At 33.3% G+C, this 17965-nt stretch overlaps 1 protein-coding gene across 11 annotated transcripts in view; it reads left to right on the top strand.

Annotated features, from left to right (window-relative positions):
• The window catches only part of PHF14 (PHD finger protein 14), a 199592-nt gene that overhangs the window by 21834 nt on the left and 159793 nt on the right, over positions 1–17965 (top strand). For all 11 annotated transcript variants that reach the window (XR_009520605.1, XR_009520606.1, XR_009520607.1 and 8 more), the window contains exons 5-7: positions 7813–7972; positions 12749–12860; positions 16101–16238. Coding sequence is in view for 7 of the 11 variants with exons in the window: in XM_060020451.1 (XP_059876434.1) it covers positions 7813–7972; positions 12749–12860; positions 16101–16238 (410 nt within the window). In the remaining 4 variants the exon portion in view is untranslated. The remainder of the gene's footprint in view (positions 1–7812; positions 7973–12748; positions 12861–16100; positions 16239–17965) is intronic.

Raw genomic sequence — 17965 nt, 5'->3', positions numbered from 1 at the left:
CTGTTTGTTACTAAACATACCAAATATGGTATTTGGGATCCTTTTTAATGTAATTTCCTGTAGGTCATTTTTATCTACTAGTGCAAAAGATTCCTTGCCAAATATCACTATTCGTTTGAGAAGGGGTTGTTTTAATATGGATATACTCCCGACTTTTCCATTTAAGTTTTTTTAGTAGCATTTGGATAGCATCACTAAGAAATTGTGTTGATTAGTAGATCTGTGAAGACTTTTTCATCTTCCACTAGCTTTGTAGCAGTCTTGTCTACTAAATAGAAAAAGAAAAAAAAAAACACATCAAACCCTGCTTAATAATCTTTGGTTACATGGTTGAATTTCTCTTTTGAGGAAAAGTAACAATAATCCTCAGTACAGTAATGTGCAGCCTGATCAGCGTATATATATCCTGGAGATGTTTTGGGTCAAGTCTTACTGACACTGTTATGCACTGTTGCCACCCCACATATTAATTGGAACCTGGGTTGAAAATATATGTAATGATGTGTGACCTGGTCCAAATAACGTAGATTTTTTTGTTTTTTATCTTTTTTCTAGGTGGACCATGGTCTTACTCCCTTTTAGCTTTTAATCTTGTGTATAGTGTTAGGGAGTGTTCAAATTTCATTCTTTTACATGTAGCTATCCAGTTTTCCCAGCAGCATTTACTGAAGAGGCTGTCTTTTCTCCATTGTATATTCTTGCCTCCTTTATCAAAAATAAGGTGACCATATGTGCGTGGGTTTGTCTCTGGGCTTTCTATCCTGTTCCATTGATCTAGATTTCTGTTTTTGTGCCACTACCATACTGTCTTGATTACTGTAGCTTTGTAGTCTAGTCTGAAGTCAGGGAGCCTGATTCCTCCAGCACTGTTTTTCTTTCTCAAGATTGCTTTGGCTATTTGGGGTCCTTTGTGTTTCTATACAAATTGTGAAATTTTTAATTCTAGTTCTGTGAAAAATGCCATTGGTAGTTTGATAGGGACTGCATTGAATCTGTAGATTGCTTTGGGTAGTATAGTCATTTTCACAATGTTGATTCTTCCAATCCAAGAACATGGTATATCTCTCCATCTGTTTGTATCATCTTTAATTTCTTTCATCAGTGTCTTCTAGTTTTCTGCATACAGGTCTTTTGTCTCCTTAGGTAGGTTTATTCCTAGATATTTTATTCTTTTTGTTGCAATGGTAAATGGGAGTGTTTTCTTAATTTCACTTTCAGATTTTTCATCATTAGTGTATAGGAATGCAAGAGATTTCTGTGCATTAATTTTGTATCCTGCAACTTTACCAAATTCATTGATTAGCTCTAGTAGTTTTCTGGTAGCATCTTTAGGATTCTCTATGTGTAGTATCATGTCATCTGCAAACAGTGACAGCTTCACTTCTTCTTTTCCAATTTGATTCCTTTTATTTCTTTTTCATCTCTGATTGCTGTGGCTAAAACTTCCAAAACTATGTTGAATAATAGTGGTGAGAGTGGGCAGCCTTGTCTTGTTCCTGATGTTAGTGGAAATGGTTTCAGTTTTTCACCATTGAGGATGATATTGGCTGTGGGTTTATCATATATGGCCTTTATTATGTGGAGGTAAGTTCCCTCTGTGCCTACTTTCTGCAGGGTTTTTATCATAATTGGGTGTTGAATTTTGTCTAAAACTTTTTCTGCATCTATTGAGATGATCATATGGTTTTTCTCCTTCAGTTTGTTAATATGGTGTATCTCATTGATTGATTTGCGTATATTGAGGAATCCTTGCATTCCTGGAATAAACCCCACTTGACCATGCTGTATGATCCTTTTAATGTGCTGTTGGTTTCAGTTTGCTAGTATTTTGTTGAGGATTTTTGCATCTACGTTCATCAGTGATACTGGCCTGTAGTTTTCTTTGTGACATCTTTGTCTGGTTTTGGTATCAGGGTGATGGTGGCCTCATAGAATGAGTTTAGGAGTGTTCCTCCCTCCGCTATATTTTGGAAGAGTTTGAGAAAGAGAGGTGTTAGCTCTTCTCTAAATGTTTGATAGAATTCACCTGTGAAGCCATCTGGTTGTGCACTTTTGTTTGTTGGAAGATTTTTAATCACAGTTCAATTTCAGTGCTTGTGATTGGTCTGTTTATATTTTCTATTTCTTCCTGGTTCAGTCTCAGTAGGGTGGGGATTTTCTAATTCTATCATTCCTTCTACATTTATCAGGCAGCATTTATTTTGTAGAGAACTTCTCCCCTTTTATCCTTTTCAGTATTACTGTGGTCTCACACATTATCATCTACAACCTCATTACTCTTTGTGATTCTTAGATTGTCCAGATTTGACCAGTGAAGAGCCCCTTTCGTCAGGCTCTTACTTACATGCACGTGTGCACATATGCATATGCATATTTGCACAGTCCCTGCCCAATAAGTAAATAAATAAGATAAATTCCATGGGATTTTCCTCCCGTATAACTCACTTTATTTCACTCATCTCTTTATTTCACTCACTCATCTCTTAATCTTGAGATTCTTTTCATATGAGTACATATGGATATTTTATTATTATTTTTTTAATGGTATGTATTTAGCTATAGTGTGGTTCAACCATAATGTATTTACTTTTTTTGTTTGTAGTTTTTTGCTTACATATAGTGCTAACAAATATGTCATATACATGTAATAATTTCTGTGGGGTAGATTCCTAGAATGAATCAAAAGGTAAGTGCATTTAAACTTTTAACAAACTTTGCCAGATTGCCCTTCAAAAAGACTGTATTTATTTGTGTTCTTACCAACAGTGTACAAACTACTTGATAACTCTGCAACACTGCATATTAATAAATTAAAAAAAATATTTTGGAGACTATCTCTTAATTATGTGTTCACCTTATTTGTATTGAAGTTTGGTATCTGTGGCTATTTTCTTTTTTCTGTTACTTTCTATATATTTCTCTTGTCATTTCCTGTCTTTTTCTCATTGACTTCTTGGAATTTTTTTTTTTTTTAATGTTAATCCTTTGTTAGCTATATGTGTTACAAATAGTTTTCATCCTTGCGAATACTTTTTCCACCCTGTTCTGTACCTTTTAACTTCGTAATATTTTTCACTGTTCAGAATGTTCATTTTTATACACATATGTAGATATTTCTCTGATACTTTTAAAGTTCCAAAATAAATTTTTATCTAAAATTAATGAATTCAGAAGAAGTGAAATTTTCTAAGGCATAATAGGAAACTAGTGTTGCTAGGTTTTATGTTTTTGGTTTTTAATCAGGTGCCTAAGTGACAGACTTCCGTATTGTAAATCGGCCATGCAACTTTTCCTTAAACATTTCATGGTTAAACATGAGCGTATTAAATGTTTTATTTTATAGAAAGCTAATTCTCCTTCATAATATATTGCATGAATAGTAAATAAAATGTGGGAACTATAGAACAGAGAGAAGATAAAACATTTCTAACAGTCCTAATATCCAGACAACCATAGTTAGTGCTTTTGTGTATTTGCTTTATCATTTCTTTTTCTTTTTTCCCTTTTTTAAAAAAATATACTTATGGCTTAAGTAATTATAATTTAGGTAAGTTTTTTTAAAAATTAATTAATTAATTAATTTTATTTTTGGCTGTGTTGTGTCTTTCTTGCTGTGCGTGGGCTTTCTTTAGTTGCAGCGAGAGGGGGCTACTCTTCATTGCGGTGCACGGGCTTCTCACTGCAGTAGCTTCTCTTGTTGCGGAGCACGGGCTCTAGGCGCGCGGGCTTCAGTAGTTGCAGCACACAGTCTCCGTAGTTGTGGCTCATGGGCTCTAGAGCGCAGGCTCAGTAGTTGCGGCGCAGGGGCTTAGTTGCTCCGCGGCATGTGGAATCTTCCTGCACCAGGGTTCGAACCCATGTCCCCTGCATTGGCAGGCAGATTCTTAACCACTGCGCCACCAGGGAAGTCCTAGGTAAGTTTTTAAGTTGAGATTTTGCTAAAAGATAGTTTTCCAAATGTGGTTATTAAATGCATAACTGTCTGTTTTTCAGAGTACTTATTTCATCTAAATGTAGATGAATTTCTTTTCTGTTTGGGTTGCAGCTTGTCACTTAGTATAAGCACCTTTGTGACAAGATCTTGTAACTGGCTTGTAATAGTAGGGTACCCCTGACTGTGATGTCAGTTATCCTGATGTATTGATTGTACTGTCTGAAGAAAAATGCTACTTACATGTCATAGTACATGACAGATCATTAGGTAGCACACTTGACAGCAATGCATTAAATAAGGTCTACTAAGATGTTTTCCCCCCTTTGTTTATTTTTCAGTCTGCTGTTAGCCTAGCCCTAGACTATTTTTATTTCTTAGCATATGCAAAAATATATTCTTATGAGTGTTTATTGGGTAGTAAAGTATGTTCAAGTTATAACCATTTGGACTTTATATGTGAGCAGGCACTTTTGCTCTTTTATGCTTTAGGATATATTTGTGACAGGTATCATGCATGTTATAAGTTCTTTTCTCATAAACAACAATATTACTCAATTTAAAATCTTTTATTTTAGCGGGTTTTGTAATCAGAGTTCTAGTGATAGGATGTTAAGTACAGAAAAATGTTTTAAATTTTAAAATGGCAAATATTTTGTTCCTGTTTTTAAATTTTCTATACTGAGAGACAGTTAGAATAGATGTTAAATACTTACTGCAGATGAGGTAACTCAGCCTCAGAGATGTGGTTTGTCTACAGTTACATAGCTAGGAAGTAGAAGACTGTAGGTCTTTTGGTCTCCCATGCCAGGCTGAATGGGAATATTTCCACTGATTTGGATTATACGTATTCTTGTATAACTCAAAACAATTGTAAGCACATTTTATATTATTTTGCATTAAATATGATTTGTATAAGTTGCATGTACTCCCCAGAGGTTGATTGTTAGACAGCCATAGAACCATGTTTTCTCTGTTTACCCATTTAAAAACATGAAAAACCTATATGAAATAGGTTTTATATATCTATAAATTTTTTATTTTATATGTTTACCCATATAAAAAAAGACTTTTTTTCTGTAATCATATTGAAAGTGTACTTTTTGCATCTTTTACTCAAAATTAGATAGGTAGAAGAGAATAAACCTTGTTTTATGGTAGTTTAAATTCTTTTGTCTATGGAAGAAAAAAATATTTTAAAATGTATTTAATCATTAATTAAAATGGATTAGAGTGGATATAAATGCTAGAACTTTGGTCTAGAGCTCAGTAAACCCAACAGGTATGGCAGAGAAATAGGGGAAAAGTGGCAAGTAAAGAACTCTATAAAGGTAATAACACAGTGTGGATTATTTTTCAAGGGCAGTGAAGCTGAAGAAGAAATACTTTTCCACTTGCTGGTTGTTCTTTGTGCTTATATAATACCAGCCTTCTAGGTTACAAAGTAGGAATTTCCTAGGTTGAAATCACTTCTCAGGTTGTTTGTAGGTGGTTTAATCATTATGCAGGTGTTTGTCAGGTTTGTGGTATATTCTTTAAAAATTAGAATTGAAACTGCTTTATTTTAAAAGAGTGAACTGCTGTGATTTACCTTGATATTGGTGAATGAGATGAATAAAATGGATAGTCACTTGGGGGTTTTATTATCTTGGGACTTTGTGTGAATACAAATGAAAGAATTTGCCTCGAAGGAATATTATTTTGTAAAGAAAATAGACTTTTCTCTTTGTAGTATTGCATAACCTTTTGAGAAATCAAATTGACTGTTTTTATTGTTTTATGATTTTTTTGAATAAAATGTTTTGCTTACTGTTGCCTTTACTGAAGAATATTCTTCTATTGGTGATGGTTAATAATAACTACTCCCAGAAGAAAATTTTATTTCTTTTTCATTTTATAATTTATCATTTAAAAAATGTATATCTAAACAGAAGTGATGAAGTTGATAATTATTACCAAGCACAATTTAATTATATTAAAGAAATTAATAGTTTGATTCCTTTTCTTATCTTGTGCATGATAGTCTAGCTCCTTTAAAATCTTTTCTCTGGCATTCTTTCGTATGACTTTTCAGATTATGTTAAGGTTCACCATTATAAAGCCTTTGAATAACATAAGCTTGGCAGTAATTAAGGGATTTGCATGAGGCAGCTTATGTAAATCACAGTTGCAAACAACTTTTTAGTTTTCTGCCTACTAGGATATTTTAATATAATCTATATGGAGTGGTACTACTGTGTGAATAAAATACTTATGCATGACTGTTGACCTACTAACGACATCTAGTTAATGTTGGTAGTTTAAAATTATTTATTAATGTGTATGGGTCTTTTTCTTTCTGGGTGACTTGTTCAACTCAGTATTTATTTACATACTTATTTATTTGTTTTAACTTGGATGTCTTTGGTGGTTATGTGAAGATGCTTTTCAACAGGCTCCTGTTGTCTGTGTAGTGTATAACCAGTTTCAGTAATCACATGATCTTACATTGGATGCATATAAACTTACCTACATGGTGAGTCCTTTTGAGAGATGCTTGTTACTTATATATGTTTCTCACAGTGTTTTTTTTTAATGGCTTCAGTTTATTGAAGGGTACTTTGGGTACTTAGTGCCCTTTCGAGTTTGGCACTAAGACTACCCTCTTAGAATAAACCTGGTGAAAAGTATCCTGGGAAGGTTGATTATAGGCTCTATGTAGAAGTGACCTGTCTTGACAGGAAATAAATGTGTCTTAGGATATCAGAGAAATGCCCAAGCCTAAAGATGATGGGGCATACATTGGAACTAGAATAAGATTGTAATCTTTTTAATTACTACATATACATTAAATTATTTTTCTTAAGTATGTTTTGTCATTAGGGCAGTGTCTTCCTTTTTGGAAAAAGAGTTAGATAATATGAAGTTTGTGGTATATCCAGCACTATTTAGGTAAAAGAAAACAATTTAGGAGTCATGATTATTGTAGTCACCAGGGAGGTACTCTTTATTACAAGCCATCAATAATAGTTGATGTCCTACTCTAAAATGTAAAGAACTATGCTACATTATCTTCTTTGTTTGGTATGTTCATGGGGATATTTAAAAATTTTTTAATCACATTAGCTGCTTAAATAATTTAACCCTCAGAATATTGAGTTATCAGTGAATGAAAAGAGGGAAAAGAGTATTCTCTTTTCATTCATTTCGGTTATGGATACATTTTTACAGAAGATAGAAGAATTATAAATGTTTAAAAAGATCAGATACCTTATATAGTTCTAGACTGGCTCAGCTGTGAATAGAACTCACTTGTCTAACTCTAGTCTGAGCTATTCAAATTGTTCTGTAGGCTTAATTTATCTGTGTGCGTGTTTCTGTATTATTTTCCTTTTACTAATACTAACTTTGCATTTGTGGTTGTATGAATTTGTGTTTTAATCTGCCACCTCCAAAATTAGATTAGAGGCTTTTTGTTTGTATGTTTTGCATGATCATGGTCTTTTATATATGTGTTCAGTACAAAGGGAGCTCAAAAATATTTACTAATTAACAGTTCCTAGACTAAATAGTTCTGATTTCTTTTTAATGAAAACGCATATTTTTATGTATTTTTTTAATTAAAAATTTTTTTAAAGAACCGTAAAATTTCCTCCTCCTGTAATGCTTTCCAGTAGGTCTAAAATTATCTTAAAGAGTCATTTATTTCATTGCATATACTATGGTAGGTGAAAAAATATTTTTATAAAATGATTTCACTTATGTGTTTTGACTTTAATATTCTTATAAACCATTAATTTTTCAGAATTTTTCTCTACTTCCTTTCCCTTTTTCTTTTGTAACTTTATAAATGTGAGTTTAAAAAATAAACTCTATTTAATCATACTCTTTTTTCCTTTTAGGTTGTTATGGAGTTGATGGAGAGAGTGACTCTATTATGAGTTCAGCTTCTGAAAACTCCACTGAACCTTGGTTTTGCGATGCCTGTAAATGTGGTGTTTCCCCTAGCTGTGAACTATGTCCCAATCAGGATGGAATTTTCAAGGAGACAGATGCTGGAAGGTTGATGTCATAATTCTGTTGGGTTAATATGCCTGCTTTATAATGAGTATGCTTCTGACTATTTTTCTATTTATGATTTTCTGAGTTACACACTTTCATTTGATTGCTTCTTTGTGTCTTTTTGGCATAGACTAAATGGACAGGAGGCTACAGATCAGGGCAGGGAGGAGAAAAGATCATTTATTGAGGATCTGCATTTGCCTTTATAACCCATAATCCCATTTAATCTTAGTAATGACCATAAGATAAGAGAGATGGTAAAGTTTCCTATTTTATAGGTAGTACCTGAGGCTCAGATCATTACATAGTTTTAATTTGAACAAGTCCATAGTTAAATCTGAACTCAGATCTGTTTGACTTCAAGCATATATCAGGAAACAGAACCCATACAGTGATTTTAAAAGGGGATGTTTAGTGTAAAGAATTACTAAGCTATGATAAACATAAGATATAAAAGAACTCTAAAGAATAATACCGTAGGGCTGAGGGAGAGTATCCAGGGAATGACAAACTTGGAATGAAGACACCTTCCCCAAGGCTGGGGTTCAGGCCTTGTTAGAGAAAGTGTAGTTCCAGCCTACTGGATGGCAGAGAAGTTGGCTGGTTTGCCTGGGTCACTACCTAGTCTACAGTTCTTGGCAAGTGGGTGGCTGGGCAGTGGTTCAAAGCCTGGAATGTATGGTGTCTGTGTTGAGAGGCCCACAGAAAAGTGATCTCCAGCCTGGGCCTGCAGGGTCACTGAGGGACGATGCATGTGGTGGGGCAGAGCACTGGCGGATGTCCTCTTCCCATCCTGCAGAGAAGCCCCTTCCTCCTACAGTGCCTTCTACCACTCCCTACTGAGACAGCTTAGTATGATGTGATGCTTACTGTAAAGGAGAATTGCTGAAGGGATTCTGTTCGTTGTTGCAAAGCAGATATTGAAGGGTGGATTTGAGCTGAGAGGCAATAAATTGATAACTGGCACAAAGACCTATGTTCTTTTCACTATATTCACACTCATCTTTATTACCACATTTGAGCAGTTGTCATCATCATAGCATTGGCATCTTTCATGTTTTTTTTTCTAAGGAGACTACCAACTAGGATGGGTGACTGATGTATAAGAGTAGTTTCTAACCTTTTATATTTTATGGATCACTACTTACCTTCCTCCCCCATGTAAGAGGGGGTGCTCAATTTTTTATTTTGCCACATATGTATATTTCAGTATTTTTACAAAACATTTAATATTTTAACAAGAATAACAAAATAACTTATACAAATTATCACCATTATTTTTCATATTTTAACATCTTGAAAAGGATAGGATACATTTTATCCCAAAATAAAGGACAGTCTTTTAAATTTAATAATTTTATTTTAGTAAAGTAAGAAATATTTTTCTTATTTTTCTCATTTTTACCTCAATTGGTGGACAGGGCCTTGAGAAATATTGCCATACAAGATTGTTGGGATTGCATAGGGTCTACCATGGAATCTTACAGAACCCTGTGTTGATGTTTAGGAAAAATGACTAAAAATCTTACCTCTTGTGTGTCATAAGCTTATCCCCAAAATAAAATAAATATGTAACAAATTATTTGATGTATTGACTTGAGTCTCTGGTCTGTATCGTGGACATGAGCATTATTTTATGTTTGGAGTGACTTTGGCCTAGAATTAGGGAATTTAGTACAACATGAAAAGCGTGTACTTCCAGGTTGGACCACCTATATTTGAATTCTAGTCTTTTCTTACTAACTGTGAATTTAGATTTAACCATTTTATGCCTCAGTTTCCTAGCACTTTTGAGAGAATTAAATGAGATGATTTCTGTAAGCAGTGTACTTTCTGGAGTGTAGTAAGTGTTTTAATAAATATCTCCTTAGTTTTGCTACTGCTACTACTAGTGATTTTTATCACCAATATTATTCTACTTAAGGTAATCATAGAATACCAACTGCATAAATTCTTTCTTAGTAACTCTTTAGTCTTGAGATTTGAAATTTACGGTGATAAATTGTTGTGAATAAGTATGGCAGCTTTGGAAAACACAGAGCTTCGTTTTAGGGAAGAGCGTTTATTTTACCTTTTTTCTCGTCAGTAATTTGAAATTTCTATTGAAAAGCAACTATAAAGTAGCTCTCTTATCACACTAATATATAATATATACTAATACATAGTCCACAAAATAACTTGGAAAGTTCTTCTGAATGAAGAAAAGGGAGGCCTCTTTAACCATTTAGTTTTACTGGGAGATATTTGTATTGACTTCTGTGGATCTTACATGTATGTAGACACCTCCCTTCATGGTGCAGCCTGGCAAGTTTTTTTTATACTGTTTGAACATTTTATTTGTGTTGATGTTCACACTCACCTGTAGGCTAGTGTGCAAATTACAGGTCTTGATATAGTTTGAAGGATGTAATACTAGCTTTAATCAAGGCAAAAAAAGCCAAGAAATTTGACAAGCTATTTAGTATTGTAGCTAAAATGCAAAACAGATGAAAAGAAAGAACAATGCATGGAAAGAATGAAAAAGGTTTTGAAATTGACTTCTATTATGTAGTCTAATTAGACTTTTCCCCCCTCTGTTTCTGATGGGAGCCACAAATTCTACAATAGAAGATGATGTGATTTAATGTGAGAAGACCATCAGCACATTCTTACCATTAAATTTTTATTTTTTTCTTAGGGAGAGTGTTTTATCCTGTGTTAATGGTATTAAAAACCTGATTATAGGAAGTATTAGACATACTTTAATATAATAGGGTACCACACCCTATGCTGCAAACATTTCACATAAATCATTGTAACTTCCAGACTTCCTGCATGGTGCTCCATTCCTAGTAGACACTTAGTAATTAATTACTGAATGAATAAATGAAGGAATGAAAATAACATCCTGGAAGTGAATTTTTTAATATGTTATAAAGGCACTACAAATACAAGACATTGCAAAATCAAATTTGATTGATGAATATAGTTCCCATTCTGAAATGAGTTTTTTGAGAAGTAGCTTTCTACTTAGTTTGCTTTATTAAAATATGTAAATTTAAAAGAATCTATTAATAGCTTCTATGCTAGAATGACAATTCTGTCTCTTTGTTTTTTGGTGGATTTATGGGATGCTTGTTTTCTGATCCTTTCCCTAATCAACATCTGTCTTCATAGCTCCAAGCAGAATGGATGGTAAAGTAACAAGGAAAATTAGTCCTTTTTGATTTCTCAGTTTGTCTTAATTAAAAGGTTCTAAAGTATGTGCAGCTAAACAAATGAACAAAGAACTATATACAATGTATATTAAAAAGGACCAAAATTGTCTCAGCTGTTTGATATGTATTTTAATAAAGAGTCAAGTTGGCATCCTCACATGAGTGGTTGGGGGAAATGATACGCTTGTGTGCCAATCACACTGAAATGGCAGTTTAAATCTGTAGTACTGTGTGACTTGTACTAAAACATTTTAAGAAGGTCAGTAGGAAGCAAGCAGCCAGCTGTTGGGTTTATCAAAGATGAACTTGTACAGAGTACAGCAGCATTTAACACACCAGTGGAGCATGAGAAAACTGTGCAAATTAAATTGAGAAAGCAGCTGCTTGTTGAAGATGTGTATCTTTATAGTGAACTCCACAGGATGCATTTGGGAGGTTGGATTGAAACATTTTATCAAGAAAATCACAAAACCTTGGAGTTTCTTCCCAATAAAAAAAAATAATTTTTAAAGATTTATAACTATTTTCCCCAGTACATCTATAAAGTGATTCTTAGTCTTATTTCTTTAAAACTCATAATGCATCACAAAACAGAACCATGTAGCAATGATAGCCTCTCAAGCTGTGCTAAAGCAAAATTTGTTGTTAATATTTTCACAAGGTTAAGAGATATTTGCCATCTCATTTTTACCCTGTGTCTTGCAGAAGTGATATAGATCTATTTACATTTCAGAATCTAGTGATCCTGTGTTTTGTTTGATTGTAAGCAAACAGGGTGCCTAATATATTTTAAAAATGTTCAGAGCAGTTTTTAAAAAATGGAATTAGAATCAACTCCTATTTATTTTTTCTGTTTAGTATACTGAAACTGAACATTCTTTATTTAGTGTTGTAGCATCATTCAGACTTCAAAAAATATATGTGGGGCACATACGTTTTAGTATATAGGTTGTATGGTGAACAGATAAGTTGAATGAAATATGACCTTCTTATGTTATTACAACTGCTCTGTACCATCTTCTAGCAATCAGTTTCAACCTGAGAAGAAATAAAGTTAAGATGCACACCAAAAATTGTTTTAAAATATGTCCTTAAGGGTTATCTAGTAGCTTTTAGAAAAAAGTAACAGGAAAGAGCAATTTTATGTGATTTATGCAGAGTAACTTCACAAGTCTTAAATTAGGATCCTTAATTCTCAGAGTGCTTAAAATAATGAATGTGAATACCTTTCCATGCATATGAAAATGATGTTTCATTTGAATAGTGGTTTTGTGCAAATATTTAAGAATAACAGATAAGTGCAAAGTGTGATGAATTTTAAGTGAAAGGCAATTATAGATGTTAACTCTCACCTTTGGCTAAGCTGCTGGAAAAGTAATGCTTATTGCAGTCCCTTTTTCTGTAAATGATATCATTGTATAGGTGTTCCATATTCTTTAGTTGTGTGTCTGAGATTTTGAAATCTGATCATAAAATTCTTGGAGTAGTTATTTGAGATGACACATAATTTTACATTTATTTTCCTGTGGGCATTTTTTCCAAAGGTCTGATAGCAAAATCATATCTTTTCTCCTTATAGATGGGTTCATATTGTCTGTGCCCTGTATGTTCCTGGTGTAGCCTTTGGAGATATTGACAAATTGCGACCAGTAACGCTAACAGAAATGAACTATTCCAAATATGGTGCCAAGGTAAGACAAAGTGTTTTTGATTGTCTAAGAGAAAGTTTTTACTTGTTAGTTTACATGACTTTTTACTAATATCATGGTTGACTACAGAAATGCTTATTACTAATTGTGCTATTGGAGAGCAGTTAGCACTAAATCATTTAGTATTGATAGTAATTTTCCCAGAGAGCCAATAATGTATAAATTCTTCTATATATTTGTATAACTTGGGTAAAATGGTAGTTAATGCCACTGCTGTTTTCCTTGTATTTAGCACACTGCTTAGTGCATAATGAATTCTCAGACTACATCCATATTTTTAATCAGTTGGATCAAATACAAGCTTAATTTCTGACTTTACTTTTGAAGTGGAATTTATTAAAATTATGAAAAGAGTACAGGAAGCACCCATTATTTTACTTCTACTGCAGAAGGCCAACAGAATTTTTTTTTTTTTACTAGCAAATGATCCTCATCCTCCATAGTTTATAAATAGGTTTTTAATTATGACTGAGTTTTAGGATTATAAGTGATAAGATTACTCACTTATGAATTTAAACTTAAGTATATAATTATTGCAAACATCTTCGGAATACTAGAACTAATTAGGCAATGATATATTCTCTTTCCATTACTATGTATTGGGCAGTTGGGAAGGAAAACTCTTAAAGAGCATTAGTAACATATTAAAGGTGGGGTGGGAAACGTACAGATTGTTGGAAAATTCTGATTTGAAATTTTTAAAATTTCACAGTTTCTGCTGTTATATCCAGAATATCCTCTTTGGGCTTTAAACACCATCCCCATCCGTCACCTTCTACCCTCGAATAATCTTGTGCTTTAGTTTGGGAGGTTGCAGCTTCCCTCTCCAGAATTAGATAAAGCTTCCAGGCCCTAGTATTGAACTTAACTTTCCTGGTGCTCAAGTAATTGTACACTATCTTGTTACCTCTCTTAAATGCCTTTAAACTATAACAAAATAATTTGTCCACATTTTCTAGTTGAGTAGGAATAATACAAATTACCTGGTCCACCAGTGTTGGAAATGGAAGTTACTACCTTTTGAGGGCAGTTTCATAATTCAAGAGCACATAGCCTAGAAGCGAGTAGCTTCCATCTTTTTCAATAAGCACATGTTTTTACCATAAATATAAATCTAGAAGCAATTAAAGAACAGTAACCAGATATTACTTCATATAACTGAGACCAGCAGAGACCTCTGGATTGAAAAGGAGAGTCATTAAATGTATAATTATCAGCTGATTATTTTTATTATCACCTGCTTTTGTTTTGAAGTATTACTGGGACATGGAGTCAAAAAATTACGTACTCTCTAGCTCATCTGCAAAATCAAACCCAGTGCTGTGAATTATATCTGGGATAGCTCTCTAGATCACATTGTCTATCCATTTCCTCCTCCTGATTACTTTCTCCCCTGTGTTCTCAGTTGCTTAGTTCCCTAGCATTTTATTTATTTACTTATTTTTAAATTTATTTATTTATTTTTGGCTGTGTTGGGTCTTCGTTGCTGTGTGTGGGCTTTCTCTAGTTGTGGCGAGCATGGGCTACTCTTCGTTGGGTGCACAGGCTTCTCATTGCGGTGGCTTCTCTTTGTTGTGGAGCACAAGCTGTAGGCACATGGGCTTCAGTAGTTGTGGCTCCCGAGCTCTAGAGCGCAGGCTCAGTAGTTGTGGCACATGGGCTTAATTGATCCGTGGCATGTGGGACCTTCCCAGACCTGGGCTTGAACCCGTGTCCCCTGCATTGGCAGGCTGATTCTCAACCACTGTGCCACCAGGGAAGCCCGTTCCCTTGCATTTTAAATGATTCAAGCAATTGAGGAAGACTCTATTTTCTTTATTAGATTGTTGTATTGTCTTATGAGACTTCATTGTTGGAAATTTTTTCTTTGTGTTCACTCTGAAATCCCTTGCCCAATTTCATCATACTACGTTAAATTACTCAGGGGACTATCCTAAACAATTTGATTCTGTTCATAGTATTGACATCCTTTAAATAGTTTAATTTCTCCATTTCTCCCTCTCTGACCCCCTCTCCTTCTCTCTATCTCTTTTCTTTCTCTCTCTTTCTCAATTTTTTGGTTTTCATGTTTAGATTAGTATTTGCTGGAATTTTTACCATACATATACTACTGTTGGTGGAAAAAGACCCATAATTAGGCAGTAGAGTGTCAGGTGTTGGGAATGTTTTCACATCTGTACCCAGAGTCCTGTTCCTGTTATTTTTATTCATTGCTGATACATCAGTTTGGTGCTGTATACCAAGTAGGTACTCACTAACTGTTATAGTATTAATATGATGTTTTTAGTGTCTATTGAAACTTTTTAATTTTTTAAAAAATGTTTCTCTCATATTTAATTTACGTAGAATGCATTTATTAAGCAGTTCTTCCTTAGTTGTCTACTGGCAATCTTTCACAATTTAGCAGGTTTTTTTGTGAAGGTTCCTATTACCAGAGTAGTGTATATTTTGAGACTAGGTTTTTCTTTTTCTCTCTCTGTGGCTTAGTTAAAAGTATAAAAAAAATAAATCGGGGTGGTGGCATTTGGGGTAATTTCAACAGTTTATGCCTTTAGTTTTGCAGATTTTCCCTTTGTATACAGAAAGAATGTAAATAATTGGCTATATTGTGTATTACTACCAACTTCACAAAATTGTTTACTTAAGATTACTTTTAATTCTCTTAAATATATTTTTTAAATGCATTATATCTTTGGTTGCAATGCCTAGATCTTTCAGTGAATTTTCTCTGGCTTCTTATTTATTTTCCTTAATTTTTCCAAGTAGTATTACATTGTTCAAATCAGTGTAGCTTAATGGTTAAGAGCATGGACTTAAAGTAAGATTATCCTGGTTTGAAAACTGTCTTTACCTCAGTTTTCTCATGTGTAAAATTTTCTCATATGTAAAATGGAAATATAGTACCGTTTCCACATATTATTGTGGAATAGAGTGTCAAATGATTATATATATTAATACTTATAAAGTGCTTAGAATAGTGCCTAGCACATGGTAAGCCCTCAAATGATATTATTATTATCCTCATTACTATATCAGTGGAATTTTGTTTTTTAGAACTATATAGAGAATTACTTTTTTCATATAAATACTTGCCTATAGTTATTGTTTGTATTGATATACTGTTGGTTCACTATTTGTATTTTGTAGATGCTTTGTATGAGAATGCAGTTTCTGTTCTGGAAATATTTTTGCTCTGAGACTTTTCCTGTTATTCCATTGTAGGAGTGTAGCTTCTGTGAAGACCCTCGTTTTGCTAGAACTGGAGTTTGCATTAGCTGTGATGCAGGGATGTGCAGAGCCTATTTCCATGTGACCTGCGCTCAGAAGGAAGGTCTGCTTTCAGAGGCAGCAGCAGAGGAGGTAGGTTGATTTAAATCCATAGTTGGTGAATATGTTCATGAGACTTCTCGTGACTTCATTATATCCTACAAACAGGTATGCATCATAAAATAAATTTACGAGTTTATTCTTAAAATCTTTGTCTAGGTCACAGATCTAAAACTTTAAGAGTAAACAGTATATATGAGTTTCTTCAGTCTTAAACCTAGCCAGACATTTAGAAAACATGTTAAAAATTTTATAGTGAAATCTGACAGATAAAATGAAACATAATTCAAGGTGTTTTAAAGCATTATAATGTCAGCATATTTTATATGAGAATCTGAAATTATATTTGAGTAATAACCTTGCTCTGTTACTCTTTAAATGAAATCATTACCCTGTCTTCAGTCTTCAGTATTTGCATTTCTATTTCTTTACAATTATTTTTAATTCTAAAATTTTCCTACCAGAAATTTACATTAAGCAGTCAGTTGTTTTCATAGTATGTATTCGGGACTCTTTAATATTCTTTCAAGGTCTTTGAGGTCAAAACTGTCTTCATAACAGTATTAAAATAGTATATACTTTTTTTTGCTCCTAATATTCTCACATGTAATAGTGGAGATTTCTAGAGATTATATAGCTATCTTCTTTAATGTCCACTATTGAGATATTAAAGAGGTTTGTAAAAATGTAAAACAGTGCCACTCTTCTCACTAAATTTTTTTTGTGTATAAATTATAGTATTTTTCATAAAAATGTTATTTTTGTTAACATGTAATGGCTTTATTGTTATTTTAAAAATTACTCAATTTTAACTTCTAATATGCTATCTATAAATATAACTCACATAAGCTCTTTGGGGTCTTCAGAACATTTTAATACTGTAAGGAGTCCTGAGAGCAAGTTTTGTTGATTCTTTAAGCACTTTATATAGGCAGGTAATTGAGTATTCTGTAGTTCTTACTTTATATTTGGGATATATTGTTATGTATATATGTTATGTTCCATCTTTTATTGGGTAAATTTTCAGTGTCATGTAAAAATATGTTTTTTATGTTGGACTTTCATCTTATTCCATTTATTTCATAGACAGGAAACAAGTAAAAAAGATAATCTGATGAAGAAAATTTGTTAAGCAAATTTTGAAGGATATATTTTATCAATATAGGGATCCTATTGAAATTATATTTTGGGTACATAAATCTGTTTTTGTGTCAGTCTCTGATTCTGATGAGTTGTACTTTAATTGAAGAAGGGTACTAAATGAACACTGAGCATTTTCACAGCTGTTTGGTAGACATAGAGGTACAATTATAAAATAGGGTTGTGCGGATTAGTGATGGCTGTAACTCAAGATGGTGAGCAAAAGTGCAGAGAGACAATACAAGTAAGACTCAAGATCAGATAAATCTCAGTGAACAGCTGGAGAAGCCTGGATTTCTTACTTCTTAATGGCTGTTTTATATAGGCAGTAAAAGAAAGGTTGAAAAAGAGAATAAGTACCTCAGTTTCATCCAATGACATCATACACCTTAGCATATTTTCATGTTTTTTTATAGCCTTCTGACATAGTACTTTATCTTACTGGTGAGAATGCATTTGAAGTTTCTATTCTTTTTGATCCACTTTGTGAAAATTCTAGATTATTTGGAATATTTAACCATGTTATGTTACAGCATATTATTATTAAAACTGAACTATAGGGCTTCCCTGGTGGCGCAGTGGTTGAGTCTGCCTGCCGATGCAGGGGACACGGGTTCGTG

The sequence above is a fragment of the Delphinus delphis genome, chromosome 9, assembly GCF_949987515.2.
Source record: "Delphinus delphis chromosome 9, mDelDel1.2, whole genome shotgun sequence".
In the NCBI taxonomy this organism is placed as follows: Eukaryota; Metazoa; Chordata; class Mammalia; order Artiodactyla; family Delphinidae; genus Delphinus; species Delphinus delphis.
This window is presented reverse-complemented; position numbering and strand designations above follow the sequence as displayed.